The sequence below is a fragment of the Pelobates fuscus genome, chromosome 2 (assembly GCF_036172605.1).
Source record: "Pelobates fuscus isolate aPelFus1 chromosome 2, aPelFus1.pri, whole genome shotgun sequence".
Taxonomy (NCBI): Eukaryota; Metazoa; Chordata; class Amphibia; order Anura; family Pelobatidae; genus Pelobates; species Pelobates fuscus.
The window spans coordinates 165,622,190-165,640,620 of record NC_086318.1 but is presented as its reverse complement, the minus strand read 5'-3'; the positions used below and the strand labels follow the sequence as shown (position 1 = coordinate 165,640,620).

The 18,431-nt window shown below is 42.8% G+C and overlaps 1 protein-coding gene across 1 annotated transcript in view; it reads left to right on the top strand.

Moving 5' to 3' along the window:
- ELOVL5 (ELOVL fatty acid elongase 5) overlaps positions 1–18,431 on the top strand; it is a 103,305-nt gene that overhangs the window by 68,163 nt on the left and 16,711 nt on the right. Inside the window, exon 4 of the mRNA XM_063442919.1 lies at positions 3,097–3,174. Coding sequence (XP_063298989.1) covers positions 3,097–3,174 — 78 coding nt within the window. The remainder of the gene's footprint in view (positions 1–3,096; positions 3,175–18,431) is intronic.

The following is an 18,431-nucleotide window of genomic DNA, read 5'->3' as shown; positions in this document are numbered from 1 at the left end:
CTCAGCAAATCTGGCAAACTGAATTGGGCAATCCCTATATTGACCCTGTAACTTTCCAAAACACCATAAAACCTGTACATGGGGGGTATTGTTATACTCGGGAGACTTTGCTGAACACAAGTATGAGTGTTTAAATCAGTAAAATTTATCACAACGATGAAATCACCAGTAAAAGTGAAGTTTGTGTGTAAAAAAAAAAATGCAAAAAACAAATAAAAATGCAGTTTGGCCAGAATTTGTGACTAAGTGGCTACTACAAAAGACTGGACATACCCCATTTTGAATATCCTGGGTTGTCTACTTTTTCAAATGGTATGTCATGGTGGGGTTCATTTTCATTCCTGGGCTGCTATACGGTCTCAAAGGCCCAGCAAACCAATCTGGCAAATTTCAATGTGCAAACATGGAAAAGGGGAAAGCCCTACATTTGACCCCTCTAAGTTTGCAAAAACCCATAAAACCTGTACACTGGGGGCACTGTTGTACTCGGGGGAAAGCCCTACATTTGACCCCTGTACGTTTGCAAAAACCCATAAAACCTGTACATTGGGGGCACTGTTGTACTCATGAGATGTTGCTGAACACATCTTGGGGTATTCTTTGTCAGTGACACATAACAGGAACCGAGAATCCATGCCTAAAGTACAGTGTTAATTACTACCCAAAAGTTTGACAAAGACTGGTGGTAGAATTAGTGCACGGAAAGTGTTAAAATACCACCATTTGAAATACCCTAGGGCAGGGATAGGCAACCTTTGGCACTCCAGATGTTGTGGACTACATCTCCCATAATGCTCTTACACCCAGAATGCTGGCAAAGCATCATGGGAGGTGTAGTCCAAAACATCTAGGGTGCCGAAGGTTGCCTATGTCTGCCCTAGGGTGTCTACTTTTAAAAAATATATAGTTTGATGGAGGTAAATTACATTGGCTGGCTTCAAAAATTTCCCAAAGAGGACATGAGTGCATGATGACCAGCTGTGAAAATTCCAAGTTGGAAAACTAGAATGCGCACCCTCCAAATAAGGTCTTTTAGCCCCCAGAGAACCTGACACACCTGTACATGGGTGGTATGATCGTTACTCAGGAGATGTTGCTGAACACATATTGGGGTGTTCTTTGGCAGTAATACATAACAGGAGCTGAGAATTCATGCCTAAACTACAATGTGTGTGAAAAATAACACAAAAAATGACTACCCAAAAGGTTGACAAAGACTGGTGGTAGAATTAGTGCATGGAAATTGTTAAAATACCACCATTTGAAATACCCTTCGGCTCTCCATATGTTTTGGACTACACCTCCCATGATGCTTTGCCAGCATTATGTGTGTAAGAGCATTATGGGGGATGTAGTCCACAACACCTGGAGAGCCGAAGGTTGCCTATCCCTGCCCTAGGGCAAGCATGTCAAACTCAAAGTCTAGCAAGGGCCAAATAAACAAGGTTTAAGTTTATGTGGGCTGCAAAAAACAAAACAAAAAAAAAACTTACATTTTCATAGGTTTATTTTGAAACGTACAGTATAAAAAAAAAACAGCATCCCCCTCCACTAAACCACAGCATTCTCCTCTACTAAATCTCAGTCCCCCCTCTAGCCAACAAGCAGACTTCACATTGCCGCTGCCAGTATGCGACTCTGGAGTTTGACGTCTGGTATACCCCAACTGGCGCCGTCCACACCCTGTGCCAAAGCGGATTCTCCCGCTACATCTTGAAACCCTGTGAAGGTGGAGCACGTTGACGTGACGTTGAAATGTGGCGTGGTGTTGCGTGCCTCTGTGCACCTCTAGGTCCTCCACTGTCCACCGCAACACTGACCGACACACACACACACTGACAGACACACATACTAATAAATCAAAAAGTGCTTAAAAATAAAAAGTCCTGTGCCCATAACCCACGGAGAAAAACACCCGGCGCGCGTTTCGGTGCAATGCTGAGTGCACCTTCGAAGGACAATTTGTTGCCTTGTATGTAACAGACTCTATTTGACTAGGGATCCAACTGAACGTATACTTTGTGAGCCGATTTAATAAAGCTCATTTTATTTATTTATTGTTACTCTATCTGGATATAACCCTTTTGAGTTGCTACATTTGCTGTTGGCATTGGAACTTACCTTACAAGGCCGTTATTTATTTGCTTTTTGTTGGTGTATTATACTTTAGCCAAGATTTTTGTTTTGTTCTATTTTAGTTTAATTCTGATTTCAATGCAGGATTCCTATCATTATTGTACTTCACCTATATGACTACTGTTATATCCAGGCGATACAGTGACTCTAACCCTGTCCTTTGGTGAGAACCTCTGTATAATTTATTTTTTCTTGTTTACAATGTAACTTGCGTTAATTTTGAAAAAGAAAATAGTTTGGAAATAGCAAAGTGCTACTTGTACTTATTGCCCTATAACTTTCCCAAAAAAAGCTAAGAACATGATAACATTTGGGTATTTCTAAACTCAAGACAAAATTTAGAAACTATTTAGCACGGGTGATTTTTAGCGGATGTAACAGATTTTGGGGGTCAAAGTTCGAAAAGGTATATTATGTAAACTTTTTCCATCATATTTTATAATTTTATTTATAGTAAATTATATGATATGATGAAAATAATGGTATCTTTAGAAAGACCCTTTAATTGCGAGAAAAACGGTATACAATATGTGTGATTACAGTAAATGAATAAGAGGGAAATTACAGCTAAACACAAACACGGCAGAAATGTAAAAACAGCCCTGGTCCCAAACGATAAGAAAATTTAAAAGTGGTCCGGTCACTAAGTAGTTATACAGATCTCTCTTTACAGGGAGTTTTTAGGAAGGGCATTCAAGTTACATGCAGGGAGGTGTGACTAGGGCTGTATAAGCAAAGAAATGTAACTCCTAAGTAGAAGAGAATTAACCCGTAAGATTGCATAGCCGATCTAAGCACCAAAACTGCTTCATTAAGCTAAGTTGTCCTATAGTATCCATTTATGTTTGTCATCTCATGTATTTTTTATTTGCTGTTTTACATCTCCATTGTAAAATGCTGCAGGATGTGTTGTCGGTGTATAAATGATATTGATATAAAATATTTTTTATTGTTTCACAGCTGGTCACAGGAGTATGGGAAGGAGGCTATAACTTTTTCTGTCAGGATACTCACAGTGGAGGTGACGCTGATATGAAGGTACGATAACTATTCTTTTTTTCTGTTTGTTTGTTTTTAAAGTTAATAGAGAATGGATTTAACAACCGACATATTTTTGTATGTTTATGACAACCTAGAGGGGCTGTGTGATACGTTAAAATTCACACTGCTTACCACTTAATGTATCAAGTACTACTACTGCAACTCCAGCCTGAAAGTGACATCATAGGAACTAAATTGGGCATAGACGAATGCTTTTGTGGGAGCCAAGTAAATGGTACATTTGTGAAGATCTTTCTAAAACAAAAAGATTATGGGTGCCGTCAGCAAAACTTTCAGAATCCAGACCGTTGAGGGCTAGTTATCCTTGAGTTCATGTGACTAGTTTGATGTTCTTGTTTAACTAAGATAAACTGTGCTTTCTATGGTTTTATTATTTTTTATTTGTAAATTTGAGTAATGTGCATTTCAATGTAAAACTGTGTTTTTACTATGTGAATGCAGTGATTGTCTGCCACCAGTTTTCCTGCTGAATTTCTGTCTAGCCTGTTCTGTAGGTTGTTGTGATTATGCTTTTTAAGGAAATGATTCAGCTGTAGTGGTAATGTTGTTTACAGTGTCCCTTTAGATTTTACCTCAGATATTTGCAGAAATATTGTGATAAGCTTCCCAGAATCATAGGTGTTTGGTAGTTATTGATTTCTTTTGGATAGTGTCCTACAAACCTTTGCTCTGTGGTGCTGCTGAATAGTGTCCAAAAGGCAGACCCACGTGGCAGAATTGAGGTCAGTGGATGCTTTATAGACAAATCCATGTCACGGTAGTCAGCATACAGGTGAGGTCAGAGCATCAGATCTAACAGTGCAGTTTCTAAATTGTGACAGGACAAACACAAAATGCATGCAACCAGTTGTTTTTAAGTGTAATTAATATTAAATATTACACATATGCTAGCCTCTGTGTACTATTTTGTAATGCTTATATATAAGTAAATATGCTGCGTTTTTTTCTATGCATCTCCTAGCTTAGCCTTGCTCTACACAGGATCAGCCATCTTTAAGTCCTCTTTGGTCAGAAGCACAGCATACCCTACACAATTTGTATAAGTAATAATCAAGCCCTAATGTGCAATCACACATCTTAACATCATGTATAAGCACTTACCATCTTAAAATGCTCTCTGTGCTGGTTTTAGACCTTCAAATTGTTTAAGGTCTTGGCAGATAAGTGGTGCTTCAGATCAAAGAGGTCTAAACATGGCTGTCTACAAGTATAGACTCATTACAAGATAATACACAGTGAGGCTATATCACATGGAATCTTTAATTTGCAGTCATGTTAAAAATTAGTTAATTAAGTATGTGGTTAAATGTATAGATGTATACTACACTTTGTCTACATTATATTGTCATGATAAACCCCTTGACATTCAATATACAATAAGAAAAACCTTCCAGTATTAAACCAAATACATGCTAAGTTGATTGTACACCTGCAGGGTTTCAGGACCCATTAATAACACAGTTCCAGAATAATGATTGCACACCTGAGTTCCAGTTACAATGAATGGGAGGAAATTATAAAAGATGTATACCTCCCAAAATGAGTAATTCTTTATGGATCATTGCCGTTGAATGAATGCAGACCAGACTGTCTGCCAATCACACAGTCATGGCCCAGTAGTGGACCATGCAGACGTAAGGGACTGTCTCGCCTAAATCCCTCTTGGGATAAAACTTCAATTAACAGGCAGGAAAATAAAAAAAGGTAAACACACTGTGCTGCAAGAACTGATTGACAATCAAACCATTTTTTTTCATGGAGGTTGTTTAAATCATAGCCAGGGGAGGTGTGGCTAAGGCAGCAAAAACAGAAACAACAGTGCAAAAATGGGGAGCTACTGAATAATTTACAGCATTACCTGAAACTCTCAGCCAATTAGCAGCATCTTTCAAGGTTCGGACTAGCAGAACAGTTTAACCCCTCACAAGGTATGCCGGCACCAGGGACTTCCTGGTACAGTACCAAATTTAATGCCAATTAGGTTGTTATGGTGCCCCAAGTGTTCCTTTAATTCTCTGAAATTACAGGAAAATTACAGAAGCACGCAAAGCACCTTAGCAAGTGCAAATTATTGTATTGACTATGGTGCTGTGATTTTAACTGTATTGGAGTATTGTAATAAAAACAAACTTTTCCTGGCACCCATGATCCAGCCTCTCTGCAGCATCACTGATAAAAGTGAAAATTGTCTGTCTGTGTTTTGGAGTGTAATTCAGTTTAACTTTAATTGACAATAAGAGCACATTATCAGTGCATCAGCAGAGCACGTGGCTATGGGTGCTGGAAAGTGCCATAATGTTTGTGGTTGTCATACCCAGGACATACTTGAAAATGAGAGAAATCTCAATGTATCCTTCCTGGTGAAATATTTTATAAATAAATAAATAAAATCCTGCCCCAAAGTGGTTAAACAGAAAACTATGGAGCACCCCATACTGCTACAATAGACCTGTATTGATTATAGGTTTTAGAGTGTGTTTTTAAGTAGGCCTTGTGCACAGTTCTAATCCCCAAGTAGAAGCAGTCTTTGTTTTACAATGCTGTAATTGTTCCTTAAAACCAAAGCATACAAGATAAATATTTAAGAACATAACTGTGGCCTAAATACAGTGCTGTTCTTTTGAAGACATGTATTGTGCTTGTTGATCCACATAGTTGCAGCAATATATTATTTCAAGCAACTGTAAACTTGGCATTCAGGAGTCACAGACAAATTGGACCAACCATGTTTAATCACCTGTCAGCATGTAACCTCCTTAAGAATAGACAAAATTAACCAATGTTAGAATGGGAAAACTGTGCCAAATAGTAAATTACTTGGTTGTCTAGCAACCAACATATTCAGAATGCAAGAAGAAAAAAAAAACATACCCAGTGTGTGTAAAAGAAAACTGTGAAATTCACATTCATACAATATATTATTTTATATCTTAGTGTAACATGCTCTTTAGGTGCCCTCCCACATTTTTGGGGTCAAACCTTTTGGGAGTGGATTGACAAAGATTCAGGCTTTCCCCAGCACCCATAGATTCTCGAGATCAGCGATGTGGAATTTACATCTCAAGACACCTGAGACATGCAGTTTTGGGTGCAAGGCAACAAGTTTTTCTATTATTTTAGCCTTGCTGTGACGGAAGGGATGCGGCTGTCCATTTTCATCTAAGGTTGACTAGGGACTGCTTTAGACCGCCAGGCATGGAGAGTTGCGAGGAGTGGCAGCTGCTCCTCGCGATGCACAAAGCTGATTGCAGCCGGGATACCGCATCACATTTTATAGGAAAGAGAAATAAGGGGAACAAGCTGCAGACTCAGTGCAGGATTACAAGAACTGATGATGATGATGTGAAAGTAATTTTTGTGTAAGTGAGTCAGTGTGTGTGTTTCAGAGAGTTTGTGGGTATCTGTGTTAGTGTGCAGTGTGTCCGTCAGAATGACAGTGTATGAGTCAGTGTGCAGTTTGTTGCAGTGTGTGTCAATGAGGGCAAAGTTCGATTCAATTTTTTTAACAATGTATAACTTTGATTTTTGAGAGTATTAATCATATATACATATATGCATGTAAATTACTATATATGAGTATTATGTTAATATTTACATATAAATAAAAATCAAATCACATTACTTTACAAATACAACCGGCATACACCACACATGCACATACATACTATGTACAGCCAACACACACAACATACACCCATCACATACCACACATACATACATACATACATACATACATACATACAGACAGACAGATCACATAGAGGCAGCACACACCACACACATTACATAAAACATGAACACACAACACAAAATACATACATCCAACACATACACACACACACATAACAGGTAGTTGGCACACATGACTCACTCACTATTACAAAGCGAGAGACTGCACTCAGGGTAATTGTTCTGGGATATATTCAATAAGCAGAGAATTGAAATGTAAATTGACAAAGAAAAGTTTATGTCAAGGCTAATGTTAGCCAGGTTGGAATGAAGAATATTTGTACTTGTTCTAAGTTGATTACATTTCATAAATTGCCCCATCACAACTCACTTTTTAAAAAAATGTTTTTAAATTCTTTATTTTTCAGTTATAAGTTTACCAGGTACATGGTACAAGAATTTAGGAAGGTTGCACAATCAGTACAGTGATAGACAAGCATATAGGGATTAGCAATGCGGTTATATCATTTATACACAAATTTTGTACATATTACAGGTACAACTGTTGAAGTAGGGATACAAATTTTTTGGGATACCCGAGTTGGATAGGGCTATAATAACCTCGTTGGGTGTCCATTCCTGTTGTTTGCGTAGAGAAGGTGTCCGTGTTGCATCATTGTGTCATGTAGGATTGATACAGATTCCAGCCAGTGTGTTGTGTTCAGCTTCAGTGTTGTAGAGGCTAGGGTTGTTCTAGTTAGTTGCTGACTCCCTAGATTCTAAGAGGTTATGTTGTTGTACAACATCAGTGTTTTCGGGTGGTGAGTCAGTATCTTTTGCTGCTTTACGGGGCAGTAGGGTGATGGTTTCTGGGTGTCTCGGGTGTACTGGGAATGTTTAGGTTATTTAGGTGTATTTTGGGTATCAGGCAACATACACAACATACACCCATCACATACCACACATACATACATACATACAGACAGACAGACAGACAGATCACATAGAGGCAGCACACCACACACATTACATAAAACATGAACACACAACACAAAATACATACATCCAACACATACACACACACACATAACAGGTAGTTGGCACACATGACTCACTCACTATTACAAAGCGAGAGACTGCACTCAGGGTAATTGTTCTGGGATATATTCAATAAGCAGAGAATTGAAATGTAAATTGACAAAGAAAAGTTTATGTCAAGGCTAATGTTAGCCAGGTTGGAATGAAGAATATTTGTACTTGTTCTAAGTTGATTACATTTCATAAATTGCCCCATCACAACTCACTTTTTAAAAAAATGTTTTTAAATTCTTTATTTTTCAGTTATAAGTTTACCAGGTACATGGTACAAGAATTTAGGAAGGTTGCACAATCAGTACAGTGATAGACAAGCATATAGGGATTAGCAATGCGGTTATATCATTTATACACAAATTTTGTACATATTACAGGTACAACTGTTGAAGTAGGGATACAAATTTTTTGGGATACCCGAGTTGGATAGGGCTATAATAACCTCGTTGGGTGTCCATTCCTGTTGTTTGCGTAGAGAAGGTGTCCGTGTTGCATCATTGTGTCATGTAGGATTGATACAGATTCCAGCCAGTGTGTTGTGTTCAGCTTCAGTGTTGTAGAGGCTAGGGTTGTTCTAGTTAGTTGCTGACTCCCTAGATTCTAAGAGGTTATGTTGTTGTACAACATCAGTGTTTTCGGGTGGTGAGTCAGTATCTTTTGCTGCTTTACGGGGCAGTAGGGTGATGGTTTCTGGGTGTCTCGGGTGTACTGGGAATGTTTAGGTTATTTAGGTGTATTTTGGGTATCAGGCAACATACACAACATACACCCATCACATACCACACATACATACATACATACATACAGACAGACAGACAGACAGATCACATAGAGGCAGCACACCACACACATTACATAAAACATGAACACACAACACAAAATACATACATCCAACACATACACACACACACATAACAGGTAGTTGGCACACATGACTCACTCACTATTACAAAGCGAGAGACTGCACTCAGGGTAATTGTTCTGGGATATATTCAATAAGCAGAGAATTGAAATGTAAATTGACAAAGAAAAGTTTATGTCAAGGCTAATGTTAGCCAGGTTGGAATGAAGAATATTTGTACTTGTTCTAAGTTGATTACATTTCATAAATTGCCCCATCACAACTCACTTTTTTTAAAAATGTTTTTAAATTCTTTATTTTTCAGTTATAAGTTTACCAGGTACATGGTACAAGAATTTAGGAAGGTTGCACAATCAGTACAGTGATAGACAAGCATATAGGGATTAGCAATGCGGTTATATCATTTATACACAAATTTTGTACATATTACAGGTACAACTGTTGAAGTAGGGATACAAATTTTTTGGGATACCCGAGTTGGATAGGGCTATAATAACCTTGTTGGGTGTCCATTCCTGTTGTTTGCGTAGAGAAGGTGTCCGTGTTGCATCATTGTGTCATGTAGGATTGATACAGATTCCAGCCAGTGTGTTGTGTTCAGCTTCAGTGTTGTAGAGGCTAGGGTTGTTCTAGTTAGTTGCTGACTCCCTAGATTCTAAGAGGTTATGTTGTTGTACAACATCAGTGTTTTCGGGTGGTGAGTCAGTATCTTTTGCTGCTTTACGGGGCAGTGGGGTGATGGTTTCTGGGTGTCTCGGGTGTACTGGGAATGTTTAGGTTATTTAGGTGTATTTTGGGTATCAGGCACAGTTAGTGACCTGACACTATGTGCATATCTTGTTCTGCACTTGTTCTGAGTTGTGCACCGGCATGAGCCAGTGTTGAAGTGGGTCAACAAAAAGGGGGTGCTTGAGGATAGTATAGTGATTGTAGGAGGGAGAGAAGAAGAAGGGATGGAAGGTTGGGGGAGGGGTTTTTGGCAGGGGTGTCCCCTCGGGGGATTCCTCTCAAGCTTGGCCCTGGTGTTCCAGGATCCATAACTCACTTTTTTTTTCTTTTCTTTTTTTTTATAATTCTTTATTTTGGTTGTGCATGAAAAGCTACATCAGTTTGGTAGTCTTGACAGAATATCAGGAAAAGAGCGTAGTTTTCAAATTTTAAGACAGGCAATATGCACTTTGTTTTAAAAGTAGTAACAAGCTTAGACAAGGTGAAAAATCAGGTTAAAGGGACACTATAGTCACGAAAACAACTTCAGCCTATTGAAGCAGTTCTGGTGTATAGGTCATTTCCCTGCAGTGTCGCTGCTCAATTTTCTGCCATTTAGGAGTTAGATCACTTTATTTATGCACCCTAGTCATACCTCCCTGCATGTGACTTGCACAGCCTTCCTAAACACTTCCTGTATAGAGTCAGCTAATGTTTACACTTCCTTTATTGCAAATTCTATTTAATTTAATATGTATTATCCCCTGCACTGTTGATAGCTTGCTAGACCCCACAGAAGCATTCTGTGTATGATTAAAATTAATTTTAGAGAGCAGGCATTAAGAACTTTTAAAGTAAGTTACATCTAGTTGAAAGTCAAACCATTTTTTTTTCATGCATGGTGTGTAAGTTGTGAGGTGTGACTAGGGCTGCATGGACAGAAACAAAATAGGTTTAACTCCTAAATTGCAGAGATTTGAGCAGTGAGACTGCAGGATCATGATCTATACACTAAAACTGCTTCCTTAAGCTAAAGTTGTTTTGATGACTATAGTGTCCCTGTGACAAAGTGCCCTTCGCCACTTATGCCTGGAGGGGACTACTGGCTAGCCAGTAGGGGGGAAGACTAAACAGATACCTGACCTTCTGCCGGTCAGTACCTAGGTTAGCCGGGCAGCCCACCCACAAAGAAAAATACGCAGAGTAAACCCCCCACATTAAATGGTACTGGCCTGTAGGTTCAAGTTTGTAGTGGGACAGCTCAGCACTCTCGGTCTCTCTGGTGCAGCTAGGCAAACTGCTGGTGTTTCTTGGGGGGCAGAGGCCAGCGGAGCTCTGCCCTGCTGCCAGCTCTTCCGCTGGGGTAACCCGTGGTAAGTCAGGCTCTGGACCAGGGGAAAAGGGAGGGCAGAGGCTAACAGCGCTCTGCCCAGATGCCAGCTCTGCTGCTCGGAGGGGGTCAGTGGGTATCGCATTCGTTTTAGAGAGCAGGCATTAAGAACTTTTAAAGTAAGTTACATCTAATTGAAAGTCAAACCATTTTTTTTTTCATGCATGGTGTGTGAGTTGTGAGATGGGACTAGGGCTGCATGGACAGAAACAAAATAGGTTTAACTCCTAAATTGCAGAGATTTGAGCAGTGAGACTGCAGGATCATGATCTATACATTAAAACTGCTTCCTTAAGCTAAAGTTGTTTTGATAACTATAGTGTCCCTGTGACGAAGTGCCCTTCGCCACTTGTGCCTGGTGGGCTGCCCGACTAACCTAGGTACTGACCGGCAGAAGGTCAGGTACCTGTTTAGTCTTCCCCCCAAAGGGAAGATGTGTGACGAAGTGCCCTTCACCACTTGTGCCTGGAGGCTAGCAAGTAGTCCCCGCCAGGCACAAGTGGCGAAGGGCACTTCGTCACACATCTTCCCTTTGGGGGGAAGACTAAACAGGTACCTGACCTTCTGCCGGTCAGTACCTAGGTTAGTCGGGCAGCCCACCCACAAAGAAAAATACGCAGAGTAACCCCCCCCCCCCCCACACACACAATAAATGGTACTGGCCTGTAGGTTCAAGTTTGTAGTGGGACAGCTCAGCACTCTCGGTCTCTCTGGTGCAGCTAGGCAAACTGCTGGTGTTGCTTGGGGCAGAGGGCAGAGGCCAGAGGCACTCTGCCCTGCTGCCAGCTCTTCCGCTGGGGTAACCCATGGTAAGTCAGGCTCTGGACCAGGGGAAAAGGGAGGGCAGAGGCCAACAGCGCTCTGCCCAGATGCCAGCTCTGCTGCTGGGAGGGGGTCAGTGGGTATCACAGGCTCATCCTCTGCCCCCAGGACCCGGTTGGGATGTAACTGGGGAGGGGAAGTTTCGGTTACCTCCTCCTCCTCCTGGCATCTCTGCGGGGTTGGTTGGGAATTTGGACCGCCCGTCAAGCATCCCTGTAAAACTGGCACAGAGACCGCAGTCCCATCTGCATCAGTGTGGTTAGGGTTGTCTTCCCCTTCTCCCGGTATCTCCTGCTGCTGTTGGAGGGGGAGGCCGGTTGCCCCCACTCCCCAGGACGCTGGTTGCTGTAAGGTGGAGGGATCGACCATCACCTCCTCCTGGAACTCAGGCTGCCGCTGGGGAGAGAGACCGGTTGTCTCCTCTCCCTCCGGGCAAAGTATACTGCTGCTGGGGATCTGGGCCATCAGCCCAGCATCCCTGTAGGGCCGGCAGAGAGACCTCGGTCCCATCTCTGCCTGCCATCTGTGGGTCTTCCCAGGCCAAGTCTATGAGGTCCCTCACCTCTGGTACCTCTGGCTGCTGTTGGAGAGGGAGGCCGGTTGTCTCCCCTCCCCAGGATGCTGGCTGCTATACGGTGGAGGGACCGACCATCACCTCCTTCTGGAACTCAGGCCACTGCTGGGGAGGGAGACCGGTTGTCTCCTCTCCCTGCAAAGTATACTGCCGCTGGGGAGCAGGACCGACTGTCCCTACTCCTGGTAGTATACTTGGTTTCTGTGCTAAGCTGAACAGATGTTGGTAGCTCTGCTCCAGCTCCCACTCCATTGTGACCAGATGAATCAGGTCTGGGCCCAGGTCGTCCACTCGGAGAAGATCCAGCAGAGTTTCCCTGATGTAGTGGATGTCCCAGAGCCGCCATTCTGCGAGGCATCCAAAGTCATTGCCCTCCTCAAAGGCCTCCCACAGTAAGCCCGGGCCATTATAATCATCTCCTTCCGGCAGATAGTGGTTAGTCATTCAGGGGTTGCGCTAAAGTGGTACGCCACCACTTTAGTGCCCGGTAAGCTCCATCCAGCCACAACTCCTTCCAAATCAGGTCCCGCAGTTCCATTACCCACTCATCCAGGGGTTGCTCCCCTAGGAAAGGTGACCGCAGGGCCACAAGTACCTGGAACCGATGTTCGTCACTGGGAAGGCTCTCTCTCCGCCGCCGCTGTACCTCCTCTAAGGCCTCATACCACAGCTCCTTCCGAGTGGCATCTCTCCAGTCCAGTATGCCCTCCTCTGATACAGGCCATCCTGCTGGGCCAAGTGTTGCTGCAATTTCCAGAGAAACTCCTCTTCACATGGGGACGCTGCACGGTCGCTAGGTCGCTCCATTCTCTCGAGTTCCTCTATAGACAGGGGCACTGCACAGCGTTTCCCTCAATTATAAATTCGTAACTACACACGTTACCGGTGTCTCCTAGCTGCTGGTCCTCGCACTAGGATGCCATCCTGCCGCTGCCACCAAATGTAACGGACCGCTGGCACTCCGACCGAGTACCTCCGCCAATCGATGCTCCTAGCTCTTGCCGAGGACTCCGAGCACTCCAATTGACACCATCAGCACTGCGGACCCCACTTCCAGCGATGCAGCTGCGCCAGGGTCTCGCTGTCTCTCACCCACCCTGGATACACGACCAGGATCCAGCTCCCAATGGGTGAACCTCTCCTAAATCCAGAGAGCGTAGTAGGAACAAATCTAGCTCTTACAAGAGCTTACTTTGGGGAGTAAGTGATTATAGCAATCCACAGAGTGTAGGTATCCCTTCCCCCAAGCATGAGCCAAGGCTTCAAGAAAGGTGCATATAGGTCTGGTTTATTGAGGGCTAGCTCCCCGGTATTTATGCAAGTGTCCACCAGGTGGACACTCCCATAGGGGACCTGATGGAACAATGGGACACATATTGGATATTAGCCAACCACAGACAATACAAACAAAACACTCCCACAGTGACATCACAATCCCTCCTCTCTATCCTGGAGATAATTGGGAAGTAATCAAATTATCTCCCAGGACAGAGGCAAGGTCGTGGATCCAGGGTGGGTGAGAGACTGTGAGACCCCGGCGCAGCTGCATCGCTGGAAGTGGGGGTCCGCAGTGTCGGTTGGAGTGCTCGGAGTTCTCGGCAAGCGCATTGATTGGCGGAGCATCGATTGGCGGAGGTACTCGGTCGGAGTGCCAGCGGTCCGTTACAGTCCCTTTAAGTATAAACCCAAGTGAAAGACAGTGCTGCTTTGCAAACATGCATATCAGACAAAATCACAACAAATAAAAACAGCACTGATGAGTGAGAACTATGAACCAGCTGCCAGCCGCAGTATTGTGTGTCTATGAAACTAACTTATAGACAGTATTGCCTTATAATATAAAGATCCAGCTAAACTGAGGCACAAAAATCATTGGGGGATAGACAAGTTAATAAGCCAATGCCTAACATGTTGTGTGTGCTGCCCTGAGTGCGGTGCAAACCCAAGTCCTGCACATTCATAGCCCACCAGTCCCAGGCTGATATACGGTCTGACTCGCCAGACCCACATGTCCCCGTCTGAGCTCTCTCCAGGATTTGGCCTCGGACTCTTCCACTCAAAATTAATAAGGACCCTTCGAGGGTGTGGGAGTTGTGCAGGCCAGTGTACCAAGGTGGTCCGTGGCCCAGGAGGGTGGTGGTTCACAACAGAGCTGCGTTGTCTGTGTCGAGGTGTCTCCCATGACTTTAGTTCCTACTTACGCGTCGACTGCTTTGGTTTAGGGTTTTGTGCAGGAATTTGCTGTGTGACTGTGTGTCAGAGAGCATTGGACTGGTTCCCAACAATAGTCGAGGAGAGTTGCGTTCGCTGGTGGATCAGCACCCAGAATAGCGAATAAATACAGTCCAAGGCTCTGGTTAGTTGTTCCTCATGTGAGGCCCAAGCCTCAGTAGTGTGGTGAGGTGGTGGCTTTGCGTTGGTGGCTATCTTGGGTGCTGATTGCAGTAAGGCCACACATCAGGAATTACCGGTTCCTGCAAAGGATAGCAGGCTAGCTACCCCTGTGGGGACCGGGTTATCCCCCGCTGGTCCATAGTGGGGGAACAAGGGCCCTGATTTCAGGTTTCAGCCATGTGTAGCATCTGGGGATCAGACGCCTCCCCCACGCTGACTATGCTTGTAGGCCGCAAACAGCATTCAGGTAAGTCCTGCAGGGAGAACCGATTGTCTAGTTTCAGCATGTTCCCCTAGTTGTCACCTGTCGCCTGGTGGCCCTTAGAAGTCTGGTAAAGGCGGTAATTAGGCTTTTATCTGCAATGTTTGCAGCTTAGAGCAGGAACTGCAGTGGTACACATCTGCTCTGTTCAGCAGTCAGGCCCCACCCCCCACAACTCACTTTTTAACTAACTTTTCCAATTATATATCAAGTAAGACATTGTTTAATTATGATAGCCATTAACACTGAATACAGAAATCTTCTCTGCATATGTTGTGAGCAGATTTAATGCGTCAGTTGATTTATTGCTACTTTTCCGCTAATCTACTGTGAAGCAGTTTAGATTGTTATTTATTTATCGCTCCTCCAATCCACCAACACCTAGCAACATGCATCTGACCTTTTCCTCCAGATTGGAAGCAAAGACTGTGTCCTTTAAAATTTATAAATTTTAAATATATTTTTAAACATGATCACATTGTAACAAAGCCTTATTGTTTCATGTACCGGTACTTTTAGTATGCTGCATTTCATTATGTTATTATTATTTAAAGTTTAAATAATAATAACATAAGATCTGATTGAAAATATATATTTTTTTAATTCCACAGCGCTGTACACTAAAACTGTTTTAGTGTACAGCGCTGTGGAATTAAAAAACAATTATTTTCAATCAGATCTTATGTTACAGTTTGTTTACTTTACAGGTTCTTATCTCTATCTCTGTTAATTGCACTTTAATCACACATCTGAGGCTGCTGCATGAACAGAAGGCAATTTGCAGAAAATAATGACTTCTAAAATTAAACCACACAGTTCAGTAAGGGAAGATTAAAAATTAGACTTCTTTCTAGGTAGATTGAAGGAAGGCTGTGAGTCTGCTGTGAGCCAGCGGAGGTGTCATTAGTACTATGTAAACAAAGTGATCTAACTCCTGGATGGCAGAGAATCGAGCAGTTGCATGGTTTTTACACCAAAATCATTTCTTTAACCCCTTAAGGACACATGACATGTGTGACATGTCATGATTCCCTTTTATTCCAGAAGTTTGGTCCTTAAGGGGTTAAAGGGACCCAATAGTCACCAGAACAACTACAGCTTAATGTGGTTGTTCTTGGCAGGAACATGAGAGCCTTTTCTGTAGAAGAGGGATTCTCTTATGGAAATAATGAAGGCGCCTGTTGGGCCTTGGGACCAGCCGGCGGGCGGTAAATATGGGATTGCTAGAGTTACCCCTCTTTTCCTCACTCTTTTCTTTAACTTCTTCTCTTCTCTTTTTCTATCCTTCATTTCTATCACTTGTTTTACGAGGGAATAGCCTATATTCAGGCCAGATGTGATCAAAACGGGAAGGCTGAGTCCATAGAGTTCTACTGATGAAACGTTTTTGATTTAAGGTTATCAGCGTATTACTTGGTGCCTGACAAAAATTTAACAAAAAACACCCGGTGAACAGCAACAAATATTACTCAGCCAAAACCAAGTTGGTAATATTAGATCATGGTGGCAATGTAGGACGTTTTTTGATAAGTGCTGAGTTACGACGGCTTCTGCGCAAGCCAATTTGTGAAACGTAAACTGCTGTACTTACTGTGTGAAAAATAAAGAATTTAAAAAAAAATAATAATGTGGTTGTTCTGGGGAGTATAAACATTCCCTGCAGGCATTTTCATGCAAACACTGTCTTTTCAGAGAAAATGCAATGTTTACATTGCCCCCTACGGATACCTCATGTTGCCACTCCTTAGATAGCCACTGAAGGTGCTTCCTGGGGCAGTGCTGCCATTCAATTGAATTTTTCTCATAGAGATGCATTGATTCAACCAAGGTGGGGTTTGGCTCCGCTCTGTCCTGCCTCCTATGGGAAAGCGTTGGATTGGCTAAAGATCTTACATTCTGCTGATGTTACCACGGTGGCGAATCAGGGGCGGGGCCAGCGCTGGTAGTCTTGTGCAGCGCTGGAAATAAGATAAGTCTTAACCACTTCTAAGGTGTTTAGGCGGGTTGGGGTGGGGCAAGCCACCTAAATGGTGGTTTTAACACTATAGGGCCAGAAACACATGTTTGTGTTCCTAAACCCTATAGTGTTCTATTAGGTGAAAGTTATCTTGATGCTTTGAGTGTCCTGTTAGCCAAAATAGTTAATTTGGCTTGTAGCTAGTTTTGACCCCTTAAGGACACATGACATGTGTGATATGTCATGATTCCCTTTTATTCCAGAAGTTTGGTCCTTAAGGGTTTAAAGTACATCTTTGAATGTAGGTGTTATGAGAAATAAAGAATGAAAGCCACAACATGATGAACTCCTGCATAAATCTCCTGTGAATTAAAATACTGAGCAGCTCCTACTAAGCCTGAAGCTTTAGGCAGCTCTGTAATTGGTTGTCATGGGCCTGGGGATCTGGATTGCTTTAGGGGGACCATATGATGTCTTTAGAGGGGGGAAAGCTGGCCTGGACCCTATACCACCAATATGTCTATATACATATATACCGTGAGGGAAAAACGTTTTTGATCCTCTGCTGACTTTGAACGTTTGTCCACTGACAAAAAAAATGTTCAGTCTATCATTTTAATGGTAGGTATATTTTAACAGTGAGAGACAGAATAACAAAGTAAATCCAGAAAAGCATGTCAAAAAAGTTATATTGATTTGTATGTCAATTAGTGAAATATATATTTGATTCCCTATCAATCAGCAAGATTTCTGGCTCCCAGGTGTCTTTTATACAGGTAACAAGCTGAGATCAGGAGCACTCTCTTAAAGGGACACCTGTCCACAGAAGCAATCAATCAGTCAGATTCCAAACTCTCCACCATGGCCAAGACCAAAGAGCTGTCCAAAGATAACAGGGGCAAGATTGTAGACCCACACAAGGCTGGAATGGGCTACAAGACCATCGCCAAGCAGCTTGGTGAGAAGGTGACAACAGTTAGTGCAATTATTCGCAAATGGAAGAAAACCAAAATAACTGAGAGTCTCCCTCAGTCTGGTGATCCATGCAAGATCTCACCTAGTGGAGTTTCAATGATCATAAGAACGGTGAGGAATCAGCCCAGAACTACACGGGATGATCTTGTTAATGATCTCAAGGCAGCTGTGACCAATTGGTAACACACTACGCCGTGAAGGACTGAAATCCTGTAGTGCCCGCAAGGTCCTCCTGCTCAAGAAAGCACGTGTACAGGCCCGTGTGAAGTTTGCCAATGAACATCTGAATTATTCAGAGAAGAACTGGGGGAAAGTGTTGTGGTCAGATGAGACCAATATCGAGCTATTTGGCATCAACTCACAGTGTTTGGAGGAGGATGAGGAATGCTGCCTATGACTCCAAGAACACCATCCCCACCGTCAAACATGGAGGTGGAAACATTATGCTTTGGGGGTGTTTTTCTGCTAAGGGGATAGGACAACTGCACCGCATCCAAGGGACAATGGACAGGGCCATGTACCGTCAAA